General features: G+C 46.6%; 1 protein-coding gene across 8 annotated transcripts in view; it reads right to left on the bottom strand.

Moving 5' to 3' along the window:
* The window catches only part of stim1b (stromal interaction molecule 1b), a 192,689-nt gene that overhangs the window by 36,589 nt on the left and 131,966 nt on the right, over nt 1-24,134 (bottom strand). For 6 of the 8 annotated variants that reach the window (XM_069892263.1, XM_069892265.1, XM_069892271.1 and 3 more), the window contains 3 exons: nt 11,206-11,383; nt 9,061-9,247; nt 8,368-8,535 (listed from right to left, as the gene is read on the bottom strand). In XM_069892263.1, the coding sequence (XP_069748364.1) occupies nt 8,368-8,535; nt 9,061-9,247; nt 11,206-11,383 (533 nt within the window). The remainder of the gene's footprint in view (nt 1-8,367; nt 8,536-9,060; nt 9,248-11,205; nt 11,384-24,134) is intronic. The other 2 variants (XM_069892264.1, XM_069892268.1) reach the window with 1 other exon arrangement.

Raw genomic sequence — 24,134 nt, 5'->3', positions numbered from 1 at the left:
GTTCTTGATTACCCAATGCATCAAAAGTTATGAGGAGAAGGCCGGGCAGTGGGGCTGAGTGGGAAAGTCGATCAACTCATTGAATGGTGAAGCAGACTTGATGTTTCTACTTCTATGTCTTATAACTTGCTGAATTCCTCCAGCAGTGTTTATTTAAACTCCATATTGCCACAAAGACTGTGATGAGTTTCATCAGAAGATGAGAAACTGTTCCTCGAGCTGAGATCAGACTCCAATGGAACAAAGAGAGAGTAGGATGAGGAGGTAGTGAAATGGATTCAGCAGTGGTTGGATGGGAGGTGTCAGAGAGTAGTGGTAGAAAATTGTTTGTCCAATTGGAGGCCGGTGACTAGTGGAGTTCCTCAGGGATCGGTCCTGGGTCCACTATTGTTTGTTATATATATTAACAATCTGGAAGAAGGGGTGATGAATTGGATAAGCAAGTTTGCAGATGATACAAAGATTGGTGGTGTTGTGGACAGTGAGGGAGATTACCGTAGATTAAAAGGTGATTTAGGAAGGCTGGAGGTGTGGGCTGAGAAATGGCTGATGGAATTTAATACAGATAAGTGTGAGGTGTTACATTTTGGAAAGGCAAATCTAAATAGGTCATATGCATTAAATGGTAGACAATTGAGGCGTGCAGAGCAACAAAGGGATTTAGGAGTGATGGTAAATAGTACCCTCAAGGCTGATACTCAGGTAGATGGTGTGGTGAAGAAGGCATTTGGAATGTTGGCCTTCATAAATCGGAGTATTGAATTCAAGAGTAGGGAGGTTATGATGAAATTGTACAAGGCATTGGTGAGGCCAAATTTGGAGTACTGTGTACAGTTTTGGTCACCAAATTATAGGAAAGATATAAACCAAATAGAGAGAGTGCAGAGAAGGTTCACGAGAATGTTGACAGGATTTTAAGGGAAAGGTTGTGCAGACTGGGGCTTTTTTCGCTGGAGCGTAGAAGATTGAGAGGGGACTTGATAGAGGTGTTTAAGATTTTAAAAGGGACAGACAGAGTAAACATGGATACGCTTTTTCAATTAAGAGTGGGGGAGATTCAAACTAGAGGGCATGGTTTAAGATTGAAGGGGAACATTATAAGGGGAACATGAGGGGAAATTTCTTTACACAAAGGGTGGTAGGGATGTGGAATGAGCTTCCGGCAGACGTGGTCGAGGTGGGATCATTGGTTACATTTAAGGAAAGACTGGATAGTTACATGGATAGGAGGGGACTAGAGGGGTATGGACCGGGCGCTGGTCAGTGGGACTAGGAGGGTGGGGATTTGTTACGGCATGGACTAGTAGGGCCGAACTGGCCTGTTCTGTGCTGTAAGTGGTTATATGGTTAGGATGTGGACATCAATTTACAGGTAAATCAGGACCTTAGAGTCTCTACTGCGCACTCACTGAATGTGGGAGTTCTGGAGAGTAGTCACTTACCTGTGCTATCTCTAATGAGAGACTACATCATAAACACCAAAGTGAACATCTTCCAGTTTAGTAGATTGCATTTAATAGAAAGAACCAAACATAGGCCAGCTCCATTCCATCTCCGGGAGTGAGCCTGAACTTCTAATTACCTGTCATCTTAAATCTCCACCTCCCTCTCACTCTTCAGTCTTTGGATCTTCCATTGGAAGTTGTTAGATGTATAGACTCCAGGAAGCACATCTCATCCTCTGACCAGGCAAGTTCCAGGGCTCAGGGCCAAGCACGGAATTAAACAATTTCAGACCCAGAACTGCCTGATCTGCTGAGCATTTCCAGCATTTTCCTCTTGTTTTCCATTTTTTCAGCACCTGCCGTTTTTGTTTCCATTAAAATCTCAAATCCCACCAGTTCAAGAATCAGACTTACAGAATAGTTAATTCTTGTTGGCCATTAAACCCATTACCTATGTGACAAATCTAGTTAGTCCTATTCTCCTCTTTCTCACGAGTCCATTCAAAAGACCAGATTGGAGGTTTCCATCACTTCCTGGAAGCAAGTTGCAATTATAAACACTCTCTGATTAACATTCTGTCCTTCACTTTAAATCCCTGAATCACTTGGTCATAGGAACACCTTTTATTGAATGGCGGAACAGGCTCGATGGGTCATTTTTGGCCTACTCCTGTTCCTACTTCCTATGTTCCTATGTTCTCCCTACTGACATTATATATTCCAAGGACCACCATAGCAGCATCTCCCGTTTAACCTGGCGAGTAGTTATCTCTCATCCCTGGAACCAAACCACTAATTCCTGACAGCGCCCTCTGCAGGACAGAATTTGATGCAAAACTCCAGGTGTGAACTAAGGTTAGGTGAGGCAGGAATGAGAGGACATAGATTAAGGCTGAAAGATGAAATGTTTAAAGGGTACATTTGGGGGAACTTTTTCACAGAGTGGTGGGAGGGAATGTGGAAACAAGTGCCAGCTGAATATGGGCTCAATTTTGTCATTTAAGAAAAATTTGGATAGGTACGTGGATGGGAAGGGTATGGAGGGCTATAGACTGGATGCATGACCATGGGACGAGGCAGAATAATACTTTAGCAAGGACTGGATGGGCCAAAGGGCCTGTTTCTTGTGTTGTCATATTTTAACAAAAACTGAAAATGCTGGAAATACTCAACATGTCAGAGGAAAGAGAACAGTGAGCGTAGCAGATAGCACAGCACCTTTATAGTGCCAGCAATCGGGACCAGGGTTTGAATCCCACGCTATCGGAAAGGAGTTTGTACATTCTACCTGTTTCTGCATGGGTTTCCTCTCACCGTTCAAACGTACTGGGGGTGTAGGTTAATTGGGTGTAAATTGGGCAGCTCGGACTCGTTAGCAAACATGGCCTGATACCATGCTGCATGTCTAATAAAGAGAATTTCTAGAATATAACAAACAGTAAAGCACAACACAGGCCCTTCAGCCCACAATGTGGTGCCAACCCATATAATCCTATTCCACAATCAATCTAAGCCTTCCCCTTTGATACGTATCGAACATAGATATGAAGTGTGTTTGACCACACAACTTTGGTTCAGAGGGATAATGGGGCAAACGCAGGCAGGCAGGATGAATTGGATGGGACATTTTAGTTGACAAGCCAATTTGGGCGCAGGGCTTGTCCATGCTGTCTGACGAGGAAGGGTTAAGAAGGGAGCTAAAAGAGGAAGGGGCTGAGGCATTACTAATCAGGGACAGCTGCAGAAAGGAAGGAAACAGTGGAAAGAGTGTCCATTGCGTCAATGTGGGTGAAAGTCAGAAAAAGGAAGGAAGCAATCACTGCATTGGGAGCAGTCTATAGACCCTCAAATAGCCCTCAGGACACCAACACGTAGATAAGTAAGCAGATTTTGGAATGCTGCAGAAATAACAGGGTTATTGATATCCCTAATATTGACTGACACCTCCTGGATGCAAGAGGGATAATGTCCTTAGTCATGGATGAGGGGCCAAAGGATTGGAGGGTTAGCTTATGATGTCCCGTTGTTTATAAAAGGCTCCAATAATAAACCAGGTAATTATAAGCCAGTGAGCTTGACATCAGTGGTGGGTAAATTATTGGAAGGAGTTCTGAGAGACAGCATATATGGGTATTTGGACAGTTATGGGCTGATTAAGGACATCCAGCATGGCTTTATGCGTGGTAGATCGTGAATCTTGTAGATATTTTTGAGGAAGTTACCAAGAAGGTAGATGAATTTAAGGCGGTGGACGTTGTTTACATGGACTTTAGTAAAGCCTTCAAAAAGGTTCTACATGAGATGTTAGTTTAGAAAGTTAAGACACGAGGTATCCATGGAGAGGTTGTAAACTGAGATTTGAAATTGGCTGTTTGGGAGAAAACAGAGAGTGGTAGTGGATGATGCTTCTCAGACTGGAGGCCTGTGACAAGTGCTGTGGCTCAGGGATTGGTGTTGGGACCATTGTTGTTTGTGGTCTATATCAATAACCTGGATGATAATGTGGTAAATTGGATAGGCAAGATTTCTGATGACACTAAGGTAGGAGGCGTTGTGGACAGTGAGGAAGATTTTCAAAGCTGGCAGAGGGATCTGGACCAAATGGGAGAATGGGCCAAAAAATGGCAGATGGAGTTTAATGCAGACAAGTGTGAAGTGATACATTTTGGAAGGGCAACCAAGGTAGGACATGCACAGTAAATGGTCAGACTCTGAGGAGTGCAGAGGAACAGAGAAATCTGGGAATACAGATACATTGTTCCCTAAAGGTGGCGTCGCAGGTGGACAGGGTTGTACAGAGAGCTTTGGGAACCTTACCCTTTATAAATCCAAGTATTGAGTATAGGAGTGGGATGTTATGTTGAAGTTGTTTAAGACAGTGGTGAGGCCAAATTTGGAATATTGTGGGGAGTTCTGGTCACCGAACTACAGGAAAGATATCAATAAGATTGAAAGAGTGCAGAGAAAATTTACTAGAATGTTGCCGGGTCTTCAGGAGTTGAGTTACAGGGAAATATTAAACAGGTTAGGACTTTATTCCTTGGAGCGAAGAATGAGAATGATAGAGGTTTACAAAATTATGAGAGTAAATGCGAGTCGGCTTTTTCCACTTAGATTGGGGGGAGATAAATCTGAGAGGTCATAGTTTTAAGATGAAAGGGGAAAGGTTTAGGGGGGACATTGGGAAAAAGGTAAAGATAAAGGTTCCATTATTGTCACGTAATTCTTTAACTTTGTCTATCATAAGGAAGACATAGAATCGCCACTTTGTCCAGTGCCTCTCACAGAAATGAGGCCCCAGCGAGCAACAAACTCATGACCCCTGGTTTATAAGACCAATGCTCTAACCACTGAGCTATCAGAGCATCTTCACTCAGAACAGTGGATACATAATGATATACAATCAAATCTGTTGGATTATGTTTTCAAATTTAAAAACAGATTACATCAGGCTTGTGAGATAGCAAGGAAAAATTTAAAAACTGCTCAGGGAAAAATGAAAATTTGGTCTGATCAAAAAGCAAAAAATGAGGGACATTAAACCTGGTGACAAAGTATTGGTTTTGTTTCTAATGCAGTCAAACCCTTTGAGAGCTCAGTTTTCAGGACCATATAAGGTTAAATCAAAAATTAACCAGGTCACCTATGTCATTGAGACGCCTGATCGTCGAAGAGAGACACAGGTCTGTCACGTGAACATGCTTAAACCCTACTTTGAGAAAATGACTGAGGAGGAGACTAGGATTCCAACCAAGGTGCCAGTTATAGAGGAAAGTAAGGAGGAGATAAGTTTCGTGGAAGGTCATGGAGCACAGAAAGTGATAAGGCTGGAAAATTCTATAGTTTTGCAAATCTTAGAGACCAAGTTAATGCATTTGACTAAATCAGAAAGGGAAGAAATGAAGACATTACTTATGAAAATTAAAGATATATTCCCAGATGTTCCAAGAAGAACTACTGTGGCTTGACATGATGTAGAGGTCAGTAATGCTAAGCCTATTAAGCAGCATCCTTACCGAGTTAATCAGGAAAAGAGCAGATTGTTGGATCAGGAGGTGGATTATATGCTCAAAAATGACATCAACTGAAAATCAAGTTCAAATTGAAATTCACCTTGGTGTTCTCGTGCCTAAGCCAGATGGTTCAATTAGGTTTTGTACAGATTATCGAAAGGTAAACATGGTGACAAAGACTGATGCGTTCCCTATCTCCAGAATAGATGATGGCATAGATAAGGTGGGAAAGGCTAAGTTTCTTACAAAGATTGATCTCTTAAAAGGATACTGGTGTTTTCCTTTGACAGAGAAAGGCAGGGAGATTTCTGCATTTGTTACACCTTCAGGATTGTATGAGTATAATGTTATGCCTCTTGGGATGAAAAATGCACCTGGCACACTTCAGAGAATGATTAATGCAGTAATTCAGGGTTTAGAGCACACAGGAGCCTATATCGATGATTTAGTAATTAGTATGGATACATGGGAAGAACACATGCTTGAATTAGAGCAGTTATTTCAGAGACTGGTGGAAGCACACCTCACAGAGAATTTGCACAAGAGTGAGTTTGGACATGCCATTGTAATTTATCTGGGTTATGTGGTGGGACAGAGACAGGTGGCACCGGTTGGAGCAAAAGTATTGGCTATCACTACATTCCCTATGCCCGGTAATAAGAAAGCTCTTTGGGGATTTCGAGGTATGATTGGCTACTATCGTAAATTTTATAAAAACTTTGCAGAAATTGCACTCCCATTAACAAAACTACTTGGAAAGAAAGAAAAAATTTTCTGGTCAGATGCATGCAAGGAAGCATTTCTGAAGTTAAAGGTCATTTTATGCCATCAGCCTGTACTTGTGTCCCCTAACTTTGAAAAGCCATTCTCTTTAGCCGTGGACACCAGTGACGAAGCTGTTGGTGCTGTACTGTTACAGAAGAAGGATGGTGATGGAGTAGAACATCCTATTTCATACTTCTCAAAAAAGTTTAACGACCATCAACTAAATTACTCGACCATTGAGAAGGAGCTATTAGTGCTTATTTTAGCGTTGCAACATTTTGATGTGTATATTTGTACTGCTCAAAAATCATTAATAACATATACTGATCATAATCCATTAGTTTTTCTGTCTGAAATTAAAAATAAGAACAGATGGTTATTGAATTGGAGCTTACTATTACAAGAGTATGATTTAATTATTACACACATAAAAGGGATGGAAAATGTAATAGCAGATTGTTTGTCAAGATATTAATCTGGGTAGATATGAATCTAATCATACTTATTGTAAAAAAAAATTGGAGTGTTTACTTATTTTATTTATGTAATACTTTCATTCACTGTTAAAAATTTGTTCTTATGGACCAAATTTTTTTTAGCAGGGGAGGTGTTACAGAGTTCTATGTTGTGTATTGCCCTATGCGCTGTGTGGTTTTATGTTAAAAAGTGACAGTTTGCCTTAGAGAGCCAAGGTGAAGGTAGACTGCTGAGAGAGTGGGAGACGGACTGAGCATGTGCAGAAAATGAAAAAAATTTCTGGACTTGGATGATAAACCACCACTGGGTGGTGCTGTGGAGTGGAAGGAGGCCCAGAGCATGAGTCGTGGTCTGGAGGAAAGTTTAGAATGTTGGGCATTTTTAAAAGGATGAATATTCCGAAGGCAGCCAGAAGGATCCGGACCAAGCCAGTGGTTCCTCTTTCTGCAGCAACACAAGACAACTTTGAATTTTGTGCTCTCTCTCTCTCTCTTTCTTTCAAAGATCTTTTGGCTTCAGTTTACCAAACAAACTGAATTTTGTTTATGATCTTTGCTTCAGTTGAGATCGAAGTTTTGTGAGCCTTGTGTGTTTTGTGTCTAAGTTTTTCTGTGGGCTGGTTGGAAATATAACTTAGATTTTAATTCCATATGTTATATTTAGGCTGGGGAATTTATTAGTTTTACATTGTTATAGGAATTTGCATAGTAACCAGTGGGCATTGTTATAAAAGGGGGGATTTTGAATTAAAGTTTGAAGGTGAATTTTTTGTTAAATAAAGAAATTGTTCATCTTTACCCCTGTGTGATCTGCCTTCTTTGTGGTTGCTGGTTTGATCTTGTAACAAGTGAAAAAGGATGAGAGGTGATATAATAGAGGTTTATATGATTATGAGAGGCTTTGATAGGGTGGACAGCCAACACCTTTTTCCTGGGGCGACAATAGAAAATACCAGAGGTCATCTGAATAAGGCGAGAGGAGGAAAGTTTAGGGGAGATATCAGGCACAAGGTGTTTTTTTTTACTCATAGAGCAGTGGGGCCTGGAATACATTGCCAGGAGTGGTGGAGGAGGCTGGTACAATAGGGACATTTAAAAGACTCTTAGATAGGCACATGGATGCAAGAAAAATAGAAGGTTATGGTTGTGAAGGAGGGATGCCATCGGTGATTTGTGGTTAGTAAGGGATTACTTACTGTGGTATGCAAGTGGAAAAAGAGGTTGAAAACCACTGGTTTGCTTTGTTGAGTAGGTTTATATAGGTCAGCACAACATGGTGGGGCAAAGGACCTGTACTGTTCTGTAAAGATCTATGTTCTATGACCAGTAATGTTAAATGTTACCCAAGCCTCTGAGTGTTTCCATGAATCCATGAACTAATAAACACTCTCGCCCCAGCCTGCCACTCTAAAAGACTTGCACACAAATTGACCAAGGTCTCGATGATCCTTTCTTGCTGCATCAGCTTTTATATCTTCCTCTGAGTAAGTGTGCAGTGCACTTCTAATGCCCCCCTCCCCAGCCTAATCCCTGATTCCCTGTAGCCCTTCCCCTTCCTCAATTTTCTGTGGAAGTTCTGACTGAACCTGCTTCTTTTACACTTTTGGACATTAGTCAAGATACTCATTACATAGCAGGTGTTTCCCTGCTGCTGAAAGGGGAACTCACTCCTTCCTTGGCGATGTACAGCTGCCTCTCAGCGCTCTGCTTCTTGATATTGTAGTACTGGACCTCCACCTCATGAGTTAGCTGCAGCCACTTCTGTAGTGCTTCCGGTGGCGACCAGCTCCCACGCGATTCCAACTCCTTCTCTGCCTTCTTCAGAGCCATGCGCACCTGAGAGTGAGAGACAGCGAGAGAGAGAAAAGGGCCCTTGCTTCACTTCTCACCATTGCTTTCTAACCTCCCTACACAAAGCAAGCAAGCAAGCCTGTGAATCCAGTGCAGTGCACTGCATACGACACCTTTCTGCACTGGTTCTCTGCCCCTCATCCTTAGCCCACAGCTGTCTGAACAGTTCCACTCACTGTTGCAATAATATCTGCCCATCAGCTGAGGCTTGGAACCAATCTCCATCCCCAAAGTCCATGTAGCTAATGTGTGCAGAACAGACGCACAGCACGAGCCCCACACGGATTAGAGACCAGGACCTACTCCCTGTGTGTACAGGACTTATCCTGTCACTACCATAGCCCCATCTCCTCATGTCACAGCATCCACTAGCCCCAATCTTATGCAGGCCCAGGACCCTCTCACCCTTCACTATGAGCACACCAGCCCACCCTCAGCAACCCCATCCCCACAGCGAAGCTACTGATGTAGCTGATTCCCCACAATGCACCTGATCCTAGCGAAACGTACAAATCCCACCTGCTCCAACTCCTCCTCTGCATACTTCTGGCGGCTTAGCTCATTCTCCGTGCCTTCCCGCAGCTCCCGCAGACGCTGAGCTTCCTGCTTGGCTGCGTTGATCTCGTCTCGCAGCTTCTGCTCCAGGTTCACCTTCTCCACCTCGACCGAGCGGTGCTCCTCCTGTGCCTTCAGAAGCCTTCAGGAGAGACAAGTGACACGATTTAACCCCAAAACCCACCCTGGCAACAAGAAATGGTGCATCGCCCACGCCAACAAACTGCCTTCCCGTTACTCCAAAGTGGGACTGAAGGGGCCTCAATGGACACACAGGCATAGACTGGCCTCCACAGTGAAGTTACCCTCAACATGCAGGAGAGCTTCTGCATCTGACTGCTGGGTGTTGCTGCACTGCCAGAGGCCCTGTCCACACCCCCACTGTCTAGGGAAAGCTGCCAATATATTAAAGGACCCAGCCCAGCCCAGCCACTCCCTTTTCCCACCTCCCATCAGGCAGAAGGTCCACATGTTTGAAAGCACAACCCTCTATATTCAGGGAGAGTTTCGTTCCTGCTAGTTATCAGACTCCTGAATGGACTTCACACTGGCAAAAAATTATGCCCTTTATCAGTTCTAACTCCACTTTTCCAAATACTATCATTATATTTTGGTATTTTCTCTATTTAACTACTTGTAACAGAAATTATTTGAATTATTGCGCTATCTGTTGTATGGGTTGACTTCCTTGGATAGCACACAAAACAGAGCTTCTCCCTGCATCTCGGTTCATTTCATTATGGCATGGTTATGGGCCACCTTTCTGTCGCCTTCATCCTCCCAAACAATACCCAGAACTCTGAGAACAGTTCACCCAGTTCACTGGAGAAATAGCTGCCCTTGGTTTGTCTGCATTATAGAATGTAGGGCTCACTGTTGCACCACCATTCAACACCACCATGGGGAACTCTCAACATCCTTTTATCCCTTTAGCCACAAGGACCACATCCAACTCCCTTCTGGATATATCTGACGAACCAAAAGAAAGAGGAGCAGAAATAGGCCATTCAGCCCATTGAGTCTCCCCGCCATTTAATCATGAGCCAATCCATTTTCCCCACTCAGCCCCACTGCCCGGCCTTCTCCCTATAGCCTTTGATGCCCTGGCTAATCAAGAACCTATCAACCTCTGCCTTAAATACACCCAATGACCCGGCCTCCACAACTGCCTGGGACAACCATTCCACAGATTCACCAGCCTCTGGCTGAAGAAATTCTGACATATCTCTGTTCCAAGTGGATGCCCTTCAATCCTGATGTTGTTTCCTCTTGTCCTAGACTCTCCCGCCATGGGAAATAACCTTTCTACATCAACTCTGTCCGTGTCTTTCAACATTTGAAATGTTTCAGAGATCCCCCTCATTCGCCTAAATTCCAATGAGTACAGTCAAACGATCCTCATATAACCCTTTCGTTCCTGAAATCATAATTCTAAATCCACTCCAATGTCAATGCATCCTTTCTTAAATGAGAAGCCCAAAACCGCTCACAATATCCACGTGATGCCTCACCAGTGCCTTCCTTATAAAGCCTCAACATTACATCCCTGCTCTATATTCTATGAACCCAACCTCAACAACTTTCTGTGGGACAAGAGTTCCACAAGTTCACAACTCTCTGAGTGAAGATGTTCCTCCTCATCTCAGTCCAAAATGGCTTCCTCTTTTCCTTAATCTGTGATCCCTTCTTCTGGACTTCCCAACATCTGGAACATTCTTCCTGCATCTAACCTGTCTTGTTCTGTCAGAATCTTATGTCGCAATGAGATCCCCTGGTGTATAACCCTGGTCTATCTAGTCTTTCTTAATCTGTCAGTGCTGCCGTCCTAGGGATCAGTAGAATGAACCTTCGCTGCACCCCCTCAAAAGCAAGAATGCCCAACTGTCTGAACAACACGATTCCACTCCCATCCACTTGGCCTTCCTTTGAATTCCCTCGTGTTAACTTAAGACAACAATCTGCCATGGTTCCCCTAGGAAGCGAGAGGTGGGCAATAAACGCTGATGCCAACACTTCCTGCTTCAACACGACAGGGTAGCTGCGTTCAGCAGTTCCCTCTCCGCAGCACTCAGTGAGGAAACATGGCTCCCAGATTCTCACCTCTCCTGCAGGTCATGCAGACTCTGCTCCGCCTTTTGCAGCCCCTCCAGGTCCTTCATCATCCTCTTCATGTGCTCTTTGGAGTAACGGTTCTGGATGTAGGCAAACCAGCAGCCACCCACACCAATCACAATGGAAACCACCAGCATGAAATCCTTCAGGTGGTTGTGACGAGTCACTGCAAATTAGACCAACACAGTCGACTAACAAAGGTGAGTCAGAACACAACACCGCTGCAACTTGCAAACGCCAGTGCCAAGAATAGCAAGGCCTAAAATACTCAATAAAAGGATCTAGGCTTCCTCACGCAAAGACCACAGTCTGTCCGGTTCAGTAGCACAATGTCGCACCTCAGGGCTGTGAGCTCAGCCCACTCCTGTTCATGCTTCTGACCCACAACTGCATCACCAGATGCAGCTCCAACAGTATCATCACACAACAGTCGTTGTCCCCATCAGCAACAACAATGAGTCACACTGCAGAGAAGAGGTGGAAAATCTCCTGATATGGTCTAAGAGTAACAACCTGAGACAGAGTATTTTGAGGGGGTTTGGGAGGAATTGGTCGAGCAGCTTGCACACACACATTTCAAATCACAGAATTTTTGCAGAGTGCTTTTTGCAGAGAGCAACCAAGTTGCAGAATACAGCTGGCCTGGGAGAGCATGTGATTTGTGCAGACAGAGTAGAACAGTTTTGCTCTCAGAGAAAAAGGTAGTGAAACAGAGAGGAGAGGGACAGAAAGCAGTTCCAGAAGGACAAGCTGGCAAACTTTGGAAGGCTGCATGGTCAAAGGAGATGACTGACAGTCTGAAAAGTGACCTGAAAGAAAGAGGATCATCTGGAGAACCCTGAAGGGGGCAAATTTCGTCAGCAAGACTGATTGAGAAGGAATCAGTTGCAGATCTCCTTGAAAAGGAATCTCTCTCTGAAAACCAGCAAGAACCCTCTTGAGTGGTAACCATTTGCCTGTTAAGCATCAAAGACTGGTGAACTTTGTTAATGCCAACTTCTGAGCACAGTACAAGAATGGCCTGCAACCAGTGAGATTGGATTGTGATTCAAATAACTTTTCTAATCTTAAATATACATTACACACACCTGCGCTTAGTATTAGAGGGGGGGATTAAATGGGTTAGAGAGGTTTAGTAAGTAAGTAGGTTAAGTAATGTTAAAGTTTAATTCTGCTTTCTTGTTCAAATATAATTAAAATCTTCTTTTGTTTAAATATTGCTGCCGGTCTTTGGGGTCCTCTAGACTCTGTAACACAACCTGAGTCTTAGCATGGACAATTCGAAGGAGATCATTGTGGACTTTAGGAAGACCAGGAACGACCACCCTTTATTACACATCAACAACTCTGTAGTAGAGTGCCCATCACATTGGTGGACAGGGTCATTCGTATCAAGATGATAGTGAATGCCAAGGCTCCAGTAATCTCTTCCACACTTTACCCCCTGGAGATTCTTTCCAAATACAAATTCACAGGTAAGTAGGTTCATTTGGGATAGGAGAGTGGCCAGGGTCTCCATGCAGAAATTAACCTGGGATTACAGATTGGGCAGAAATATTTCTGGGCAGCACAGTAAAGGTATATCGCTTCATTCTTTGAGGGAGGAAGTATACCATCCTGGGCACAAATTGGTCTGCACACAATAGGTGAGAAGATAGCAGAAGACTTATTTATAAATGGGAATCTAAATTGTTATCCGACATCAAAGACACTCCCTTATTAAAACATTCTTTATGTATGGAATAAGATTAATCAAAGCATTGGGCTTAAAGTGGGGCTGTCTTCAAAAACACCTCGACTCAGAATGGCTTAATACCATGGACAAGAGATAACAGGATCCTGGACACCTGGTGCCAGAAAGGGATCAGGTGTATTGAGGACTATTATGAGCAGGGATGCTTATGTCATTTGAACAACTTAAGAATAAATATGATTTGTCAAACAGGACATCATCTTCAATTGTAGTCTTTTTTAAATTAGGTCCAGCTATATCAGTGTGCAATGGCATTGAGGCCCTGATTCGAAAGGGGAACACTTATAAGTTTATTATGGCAATGTATTTCTTACCCCAAGCGGAAAGCCCGAAACTGGTCTTCATAAATCTAAGCAAAGGTGGGAGCCAGACTTTGGTGTAATGATTGATGAACAGTGCTGGTCAGACCTTTGTCGTGACAGCATGACCTCAATTATTAATTCTAGATAAAGGCTGTTGCAGTATAATTTTCTGCACCAGTGTACTATACACCACAGAAATTGAACAAGGCTAAGCCAGAAATTTCAGATCAATGTTTTAGGTGTGGCATAGAGATGGGAACCTTTGTGCACTCAACCTGGTCATCCTCCAAGGCGAGGCCCTTTTGGTAGAGCTAGGCCAAGACCTAGAGAAAATCATAATAAAGAGTTTCCACAGGACCCCCAGAGTTGTTCCTGTTGGGAAACATCACGACAGCTGTCCAAATTCCAAATCCAATTTGTGTCGATTGCTTTGGCGGTGGCCAGGAAGGGCATGGTGGTTACTTGGATGTCGGACTCTCATCTAAGCAGTGCACACTGGAATGCAGAAATGCAGAGCTGTGTTCCCCTGGAGAAAATTACCTAGATCTTAAGGGGGAAATACGACACCTTCCTTCGGATTTGGCAACTGTATCTGTGTTATATAGGGGCACAGATATAGTGTGGTTCCTTGTGGATTGTCGCACTGTCCATTCCTGCCCACCCTCTCTTTGGTGTGGGGGAGGGGTCCATCTTAATTGGGTTGAATCAGGAAAGTTGCAGCTGGAGTCCTAACGAATCCTACAATGTTTGTTTTCTCTGAGTTTGTTTTTACTTTTTTGTAAGGATTTTTTAAGTGCAACTTCTTTGTTTTATTTTTTGGTCCTTATGTCCCTAATTGGTCAGAAAGTTAAAGGGACACTGTAAGATGGTACAGGAACAGGGGACGAGGACTAATTTATTGCTGCTGTTTCTTTTCAGGGTAGTTGTCTATTTAATTTTGTCTCTGGACGTATTAATTGGGACGAGGGGGATGATGGGAGTGTGGGGGGGGGGGAAATTGGACTGGAAAAATTATAAATAAAATATATTTTAAAAAACTCTGCCGTAGAGAGTGGAGGACACCAAGTTTCTTGGTGTTCCCTTAACTAGTGACCTATCGTGGACACACATCTCCTGTCTTGTCAGGAAGGTGCAAGAGCTACCAGCCACCATATTGTTAACCTTATATAGGAGTACTATCAAGAGCATTCCGGCCAGCTGCTTCATAGTGATGAAGAGAAATGGATCGGAGGTTAATCCACAGGATTGTAAGAGTGTCAAAGCAGATCACTGGAGTCTCCCTCCCCCCACCCATCGACATGATCGAATGGGATTGTTGTCTGAAAAGGGTGCACAAAATCACTGAGGACTCCTTCCACCCCGCACACAGCATCTTTCAGCTGGTCCCGTTGGGGGAAGAGATCCAGGAGGATCAGAGCCAGCACCACCAGGCCGAGGAACAGCTTCTTCCCACGGGCAGTGAGAATATTGAACGACCAAAGGAACTGCTCACACTAACCCCCCGAGACTCTCATATTCATGAAACAATATTTATTTTATTTGTGTAGGTGAAATACTTGTCCTGCACATGTACTGTTTGTCCGTATGTGTATTATATCTGGTTGTGTGTCTGCGTGATTTGCACCGAGGGCCTAAGATGCTGTTTTGTCCAGTTGTACCTTGTACATTCAGATGACCATACACTTGCCTTGACTTCAAAGTATACTTCACTGCCCCATCACACGCTCCATGGCAGGGACTGTTGGGTTAGACCCCAAGTAAAGCTCCTACTGCACTGCCCCGTCACACGCTCCATGGCAGGGACTGTTGGGTTAGACCCCAAATAAAGCTCCTTCTGCACTGCCCCGTCACGCACTCCCAGGGCAGGGATAGTTGGGTTAGATATAATAGAGTTTTTCTTACCCTGTCCCTTTGTGAATTCACAGAAGATGATATGCATCAAACATTTAAATTATTTCTCTATTTATACTCCAGGGAATGGCATCAAGGAGTCAGTCATGACAGGATATTAAAATAACACACTGGTGTTTTCAGTCCTCTCCCTTAAGATCAGCCAAAGGCAGTATGTTCCTTAGGGAAAAACTTGCTTGACAAAAGGTGGCACGGTTGTTGTAGTGGTGAGCGCAACGCTGTTATAGAGCCAGCAACTGGGAGCTGGGTTTGAATCTGGCGTTGTCTATAAGGAGTTTGTACATTCTCCCTGTGTCTGCATGGATTTCCCCAGGGGCTCCATTTTCCCCCCACCCTTCAAAAACATATTGGGGGTGTAGGTCAATTGGGTGGCTTGTGGGTTGAAAGGTCCTGTAACCATGCTGTATGTCTAAATTTAAAATTTAAATTTAAAAACTTATTGGAATTCTTTGAAAAAGGGACAAAGAGATGCAGCGGATGTAGTGAATTTGGATTTTCAGAAGGCCTTTGGCCCTTTGCTACACATATGAGACTATTCAACAAGAACCCATGGTCTCACAGGAAACATACTAACGTGGGTAAAGATCGGCAGGAAGCAGACAGTTGGAATACCAGGATCACTTTCTGGTTGGCTGCCAATTGTCAGTGGTGTTCCACAGGGGTTGTTGTTGGGGTCATTTCTTTTCATGTTGTATATTAATAATTTAGATTATATGGAATGAATGGCTTTGTGGTCAAGTGTGCAGATGATATGTAGGTCGGTGGAGGAGCAGGAAATGGCATTTTGATAGAAGATGGGCAGTGTATTTTCTAAATGGGGAGAAAATTGAAAATCCCCAGATGCAAAGGGCCCTGGGAGACCTTATGCAGGAGCCTGAAGGGAAACTTGTGGTGAAGAAGGCAAATGCGATGCTGGCATTCATTTCAAGATGAGTAGAATATAAGAGCAGGGATGTGATGCTGAGGCTTCATAAGGCTCTAATGGGACCTAATTTAGAGTATTGTGAGCAGTTTTGGGCTCCTCATTTAAGAAAGGATGTGCTGACATGGGAGAGGATTCAGAATTATGATTCCAGGAATGAAAGAGTTATCATATGAGGAGCGTTTGAATAAGGGGGGATCTCATTGAAACATTTTGTATGTTGAAAGGTGTGGACAGTGTAGATGTAGAAAGGTTGTTTCCCATGGTGGGAGAATCTAGGACAAGAGGGAGTCCACTTGAAACAGATATACGGAAGAATTTCTTTAGCCAGAGAGTGGTGAATCTGTGGAATTGGTTGCTACAGACAGTTGTGGAGGTCAAATTGTTGGGTATATTTAAAGAGGAGATTGACGGGTTTTTGATGAGCTAGGGCACAAAAGGTTATGGGGAGAAAGTCGGGTAGTGGGGCTGAGTGGGAAAATGGATCAGTTCATGTTTGAATGGCAGGGCTGCTTCAATGGGCGGAATAGACTATTTCTGCTCCTATGTTTTAAGGTCTTAATGGCACACCTTAATTATGCTATCCTCCATTGACGTGTTTTGTGCGACTTAACCATGAAACAGTCTGTAATAAACCAGAGGAGCAAATAGACCAGCCTCACAGGACAGTTGGACCAGGTCCCAGACGAGGCAGATGTTATCCTGAATGGACCAGCCCAGGACCGAGTAGGTCTGGTCAGGGTGGATCACTTGAGCCAGTAGAGAGCCCAGGTGATGGCCAATCACCTGGGCAAAGACCTTTACTCTGGGCTTAGGAGAGATACAGGGTGCCAATTCCTCAGGCAGCTGAGATTTCCCTTCTTCAGCACTTTCTCCATTGCTAGGCTCTCCCCCAGGACCCTGGAGGTCAACACCCAGGATGCCCAAAGGGCTCTGAGGAATCTCACTGTCAGCCCGGCCACCCCCAGAGACGTGCTACTCAGTAGCTGGTGTAGAGCTCTGGTCAGCTCTTCCAGCAACAGGGGAGATTCCAGCCAGCCACAGGCCTGACCTGTGGCAGGTCTTCCCTCAGGGTCTGACGTGAATTGTCGCTGGATGGATCCAGCGATAACAGAGTCATGGAAAATGAATAGACTTCTTGGGTTATTCTCACTGGATCCGTAACAGAGGAACTGTCTTCCACCAATAGCTCTATGAGCTGCCCGCGGACTCCTTTCAATTTCTCAGCGAATAGAAGAAGGGTGAGGCACGGTCCATACCCCTCAGCATCTGAACCCGTGCCCTCACATACGCATCTCAGGACCTCTCAATATGCAGATTCCTCAGTGCCTCCTTCTTCTCCTGGTAGCCCTGACAAAGGAGTGAATCTTCAATGGTCAACCCCAGCTGACACTACAAGTCAAGCAGCTCCCGCTCGAGCGACATGATCTCGGACACGCGATCCTTGGTCAACCCTCGCAAATACTCTTGGAAAAACAACCTTATGTGAGTCTTGGCCACGTTCCATCAGAGCTTGAGGGAGGAGAACCTCCCCAGCTCTCCCAAGTCACTCAGAAACAACAAAACGAAACTCAGAATTGATGGTGGTCCAGCAGTTGGTTGTTAAAATACCAGTACACAGACCCTGGCCGAGCGAGCAGTGGACTGAACGCCGCCCACACCAGACAGTGGTCCGAGCATGCCACCAATCTCATGGACGCAGCTGACAGCCAGGAGATGTGCGCTCTGGAGATGTACAATTGGTTAATTTGCGAGCCTCTCCCTCCTCCGTCCCTCCTCAAGTAAGCACAGGAGTTTGGATGAAGGTTCCACCAAACATTGACCAGATGATAGGAACCAACCAGCTCTCTCAACAACCTCCCCGAGACTCGGCAAAAGCAAGGGCTGGAAAGATCCCTGTCCTCAAAGGTGCAGGTAAAATTACACCTAAAGATGACACATTCATCCTGGTTAATAGAACAGACACATCCCAGAACAGTCAGACCTGCATCGGGGCAGGTTCAGGGGCATGAACATTGACAAGGTGCAATGGTACACCATCCTGGTGCATGGCCAGATGGAGCAGATAGCTTGGCATCAGTTCCTGAACTGTCAGGATTTCGGGTTGGAAGGTAAGAGCCAATAAGATAGCCACCTCCCCGAAGTGGAGCTGAGGTGTCTCATTTAGTCCACCTCCACCATTCCTGCAGCCAGGTAGAACAGTGCGGGTCTCCTGCAGGAAACTCACTGCCTATGTCCCATCCCCAAGGACCCAGAAATGGTGGAATCTGCAGAGAGACCCTCTACCACCATTGACATTCAGGATGGCAACGGTAATCCTCCTGCTCCAGGAAAGCACATTCCACTCATGCGGCTTTTACTGGGGGTAAATCCCCTCCTCAGGTGCCCCCTTTCCCTCTTCCACAAACATGAGTCTTCTGCATTTTGTTCCACCTGCTTTCTGAGGCATGGAGACTTCCATCTCTGAGGAATCCTCAGAATCTAGCACCCCATCATTCTCCCCAACTCCCTCAGGCCCCTGTTGGCCCCCAGAGACTATTGGGTCCTCTGAGTTGGGCCTGGAGGAAACCGCCAGCTCTTGCTCCTCCTCCCCACTGTCTGCTCCATGGTCTTCCCCAACGTCTGTTGGCCCCGCCGTAGGAAGGACATCTACCCTGGGAGAGGAGCAGCTGGAAGGGGTACAGGAGAAGAAGGGCCAGCTGTGCCTCCCTGCACCATGAGTTGGAGTCATCAGCTCGCCGGTTAGGGCAACCCACCTGTAGGTGCCCATCCCTTTATGTTCCCAGCCCCTCGGATGCCCCATGGCCCAATACACATAGTAATCATTCCCCTCAATGTCCACCTGGAACTGCCCCTCAGCATCCCCACCCTGCACCAACTGCAAAAAAACAAGCCTTTTCAAGCTGCACAATGATTTCTAGTCAGGTAAGGGAGGTTTTGCAGCATCCGGGTGGTATTCGGTTTCACCTCCCCCAGAGATCACAGGTAAGGGGGAATGGCTGTATCCCATATATGGGGATACAGGGCAGACAGGACCACCTTCTGCACAGAGGCCATCACTTGCTCTGCCAGGATGAAGAGCCATCCCACTGGCAGACCCTTACTCAGGGCCAGGGACACCTCTTTAGTGGATTTGAAGAAAAACATAATCTTCCCATGAAGTTCATCCTCCTTCCCACCCAAAGCTTGAGACAGAGCTTTTAAATCACCTTCAAGCCCGATGGATGGAGATATATTACATTGTACGGCATTGTCCAAAGTCATTCACCTGAAGTGTAATGCCTTTGCAGGAGCCCCACCTCCAGGAGCTACCACTGCTGCTTAGGTCTGATGGTGAAAACCTTATGCAGTCAGTAATGATCACACCTGCTGATATGAAACACTGTCCTTCTACCAGATGAGCAGGTTTCCAAAAGGGCAATGCAGGGAAGTTTCCACAGGGAAACGGCAGTGTCGTTCTTCTTCAGCGCAGGGAAAAGATGTCCACTACCAGGTCAGCCCAATTATTCTCCGGCCTCAAGAGCCATCGATGATCTTCGGTCCCTAGTCGTCCTCAGCAAAAGTCCTTGGTTGGGAGTGGGCTTTCCAATGGTAACAACCAACTCCCACTGAACTCCAGAAAAGGGTCCGGCAACCTGCCAGCCACTGCTGCTCCCACAGGCACAGTCAAAGAGCTTGCTGGGCAAAATCCTCTCTCCTCCTCCAAAAACGACCTCCACTGGGATGAGAATGTGCTCCTACATTTTTCAGTGACCTCTGCACTTGCACTAATCAATTTTTCAAACCGTAAATTCTTGGTCAACGATAGAGCTCACACAGTACCACCGCTCCCATAGTCTGCCCCTCCCACAGTGTGACCCCCCCCCACCCCCAGTATTGCCCCTTGCATAGTGTCACCCCTCTTAAGATGGCCCTTATTTTTTAAAATATACTTTATTTCACCTGTACATCATTGCACAAATATACTGGAGTCACCAAACAATTATAAAACACAAACCACAACTATCTAGTTATATTAAAATATTGCCATCCCTGTCAAGGATGACGTACACATCCCACAGTGTCCAGCGCTCCTAAAACCCCTCCATGGCTCCCGTGGACAGCGCGTCTTCATTTTCCAAAGACACCCGGGCGCGAACGTACCTGCAGAAGATGTCCAGCTCTTCATTGCTGGGGGAGCCCTGAGCCGCTCGCTTCCATGAGCCACAGATGGAGAGTTTAGCGAGGCGATCAAGACATCTCCCTTCCTTCCTACCCCCTTCCTCACTGAGTGCCAAAGATAAAGAGGGTAGGGCTAAAATGCAACCAGAAGGCGAGGAATAGCCTCTTCAGAAAGGCAAAGAGGGGATGCAACCTTACACATCCAATGTACATGTGGTACACGGTCTCCTCCTGCCCACAAAAGTAGCACGTAGCTGGGAGATCCGTGTACCGACTCAAAAGCTTGTTGTAGGGCACCACCTGATGTAATAGCCTCCACGCCAGGTCTCTGATGTACAAGGGGCAAATCCCTGCATAGAGCGACCGCCACTAGGGACACTGGCAGGTGGTAACGCCAGGAGCCATGGCGTGTCTGAGCGGTGGACAAAGGCAAGGAAGTGAAAGGTATGGAGCAGCAACCTGTACAAGAACTTCCTCCCCACCTCCCAGAATGGCACAGTGGGTATTAAGGAGTGATGGCTCAGGTTGTACAGGGCAGGATCCCGGGTGAGATGTCAGGGCCTGAGTCCAACGATCAACTCCGGGCTCACAGCTGGGTCACCACTCCCCAGTGGTTTGCCAGAGGCAAACATGTTCCAGCTTTTCAGTCAGGCCCAGTAATAACTGGGCAACCTCTGCAGAGCAGCACGGCTGACTCTCGCCGGAGGTAGCCATGTGCCCTTGTGAAGGCAGAGACTCCGTCGGAGAAAGTACATGGCCAGCACATGCAGCTGGGAGGGTGTTCACCAAACAGGATTCTCTGCAGTGTCCTAAGGTGGAGGGCCGCCAGCTGTGTACTCACACAAACCACCGACTGTCCACCCTCTGGAATGGGCAGACCCAGTATTTCCTGTTGCCCCAGAAGAAGTCCACCAGCTAAATGCTCGTGGCCAATTCTTCAATAGGCGGAGGTCTCCCTTCTTCGGCAGCAGGGCAACGATGGCTCTCCATCACGAAAGGGGAAATTCTCCAGTGGCCAGGCTCTCACCCAAGACACGAGCAAAGTCCTCACCCAGGACCTCCCAAAAAGCCTGGAGGAACTCTGTAGTCAGGCCATCCAAGCCAGGGGACTTTTCGCTCTTAAGCTGGTGCAGGGCCAGGGACAGCTCACCCGGTGTTAGGGGAGTATCCAACTGCCTCCGGCATAATCTTTGGTAGATCCTCCCACAGGACCCTGCACGCATCCACATCTGACGGGTCTGGCATGAACAAGTCTCCATAAAAAGAGCGAACAGCCAGGAGGATTCCTGCCGGAGTTGTGACAGAGGACCCACTGTCAGACAGCAACTTCACTATCTGCTTCCGTATTCCCCGGCTCTTCTCCAACGAGAAGAAGGGGAGTTACGGTCCAAATCGTGAAGGAATTGGATCCGTGACCTCATGTACGCACCTCGGGACTGCGTAAGCTGTAGGTCCCTCAACGCGTCTTTCTTCCTCTGGTGCTCCTGCCACAGGAGAGGGTCCTTAGGGGTCAGACCTAGACGAGACTCCAAGTCGAGCACCTCTATCTCAAGCCACCCAATCTCGGAGTTCCAGGGTCGAGCCCCTGGCGTACTCCTGACAGAACAGATGAATGTGAGTCTTGCCCACATCACACCACAGCCGCAGGGAGCAGAATTCCTCCCACCACCCCCTCCAGGTCATCCAGAACTCCCGAAACGAATCCCGGAATCGGTCTTCCTCCAGCAACAGGTTGTTAAAGTGCCAATACGCAGACCTCAACTGCGGGAAGGACAGAATGAACATTGGCTAGACCAGATAGTGGTCCGAGAATCCCACTAGCCGCATGGAGGCAGGCGACACCCAGGAAACATGCATTCTGGAGACATACTGTCGGTCAATCCGTGAGCCTCCCCCTTCTCCACCCATCCTCAAGTAAGCACATGAGTGTGGGTGGAGGTTCTGCCAAACATCGACCAAGTCAAAAGAACCCATGAGCTCCCTCAGCAGCCTCACTGAGTGCAGTTAAAATCACCCCCGAGGACAACTCATTTCCCCTGGCTAACAGGGCAGACACATCTCGAAACAGGCGCACCTGCATTGGGCCAGGCTCAGGGGCATAAACATTGACGAGATACAATGGTACGCATTCTGGTGCGTGGCCAGATGAAGAAGACGGCCAGGCACCAGCTCCTGAACCTTTAGAATTTTGGGTAGGCACGTCGGGGCCAACAAAATTGCCACCTCGCTTGGTGCAGCTTAGGTGACTCGTGTAAACCTCCCCCACCGCGCCACTCCAAGAGCCAGGTAGATTCATCTCCTGGAATGGTGTGGGTCTCCTGCAGGAAACTCACCGCATATCTTCCATTCCTAAGGACTGAGAGATGGTGGAACCTTTGGAAAGGCCCCCGACCTTCGTCGATGTTCAGGCTGGTGACAGTAATCTTCATGACAAGTCACTGGAGACTCTGTCACTATATCCCTGAGAAGAGGAAGCAGGGCTTCTTGCAGAGCCTCCACTCTCCATGTCTACCAGCAGCAGTATCTGCAGGAATGACTTGAAATTGCACCATTCACTCTTAGTCAATTCTGACACCTTCCTTAACTTTTTAATGATGTTATAGAGGGATTGACAAACCCCGGGGAGATCCATCCAACAGGCGGCAGCCAACTGGGCTCTGTTCATTCTCCCCCAGGTGTCCTTCAGGAACTCCCTCACATCCTCCACTGTGATGACCGTAGACCCAGAATTGGGAACACCGAGGTCTGACAGCTCTGTGTCAAAAGAGTCCTCCTCACCATATCCCACATTCTCGTCTCCCTCTGGGAAGGCACCCCCACTGACCAACGTGTCCACCCCTGTCCTCTCGGCAGGAACTGAGGGAGACGTCGACACACCTTGAGCTAGGATCACAGGCATGGCAGGGTTTGCGCCCCCTTCACCACCACTTCCCAGTACAGGCGGCTCACAGATCCTTCTGGAATCCAAACGGAAGACACGCGTTGTCTGTGACATGACCTCCTCCACACCCTGATCACCCACCGCAGAATGAACTGGTGACTTATGAATCGAGGGGACTGGTGATCCAGGGGCTGCCTATCCCTCGACAGGACCCCTTGCCTTGATAGAGGCCACTATCTGGGAAACCACCCCATCGGATGACCCACCTCCCTCAGATAACACCTGGATTCTGGCGCTGTCCACCTCACCGGGCAGCGCACACTCTGGGTGCGTAGCCACACCAGGGGGTGGGTGCATAGCCACACCAGGGGGTGGGTGCATAGCCACACCAGGTCCGAGGGGCCACCATCATAGAGCTGCAGGCCCCCGAGATGAAAGTCCTACGCAGTCAGTAATTATCGCACCTGCTGATAGAAAAACTGTCCTTCCACCAGCAGAGCACACAATTGAGGAGTCTCCAAAGCGCAGTGCAAGGAAGGGAGTGTGGTGGGAGTTTCCACAGGAATGTCTGTGCACTGATAACTACAAACTGCTGCTCCTCCGAGCGCAGGTAGAATGTCCTCCTCCAGATCAGCCCGATCCTCTCTGGCCTCACTAATCCCAGGAGCTGTTGATAATCTTCAGCCCCCAGTCGCCCTGAGCAAAAGTCCTCGGTTGGGAGTGGCCCTTCCGATGATACCAACCCAACTCCCACTGAACTCCAGAAAAGGCCCCGGCAACCTGCCAGCCTGCTGCTACTCCCACAGCACACAGTCAAAGACCTTGCTGGGCAAAATCCTCTCTCCTCCTCCAAAAACAACCACCGCTGCAATGAGAATGTGTTCCCACACTTTTCAGCGACTTCTGGATTTGCACGACTCAATTTTAAAACCATAAATCCCTGGTCGACATAGAGCTCCCACAGCACGACACTCCTCTCAGTACTGC

This window comes from Narcine bancroftii, chromosome 7 (genome assembly GCF_036971445.1).
Source record: "Narcine bancroftii isolate sNarBan1 chromosome 7, sNarBan1.hap1, whole genome shotgun sequence".
Lineage (NCBI taxonomy): Eukaryota > Metazoa > Chordata > Chondrichthyes > Torpediniformes > Narcinidae > Narcine > Narcine bancroftii.
Note: the sequence above shows the minus strand (reverse complement) of the source record. Positions and strands in the feature narration are given on the sequence as shown.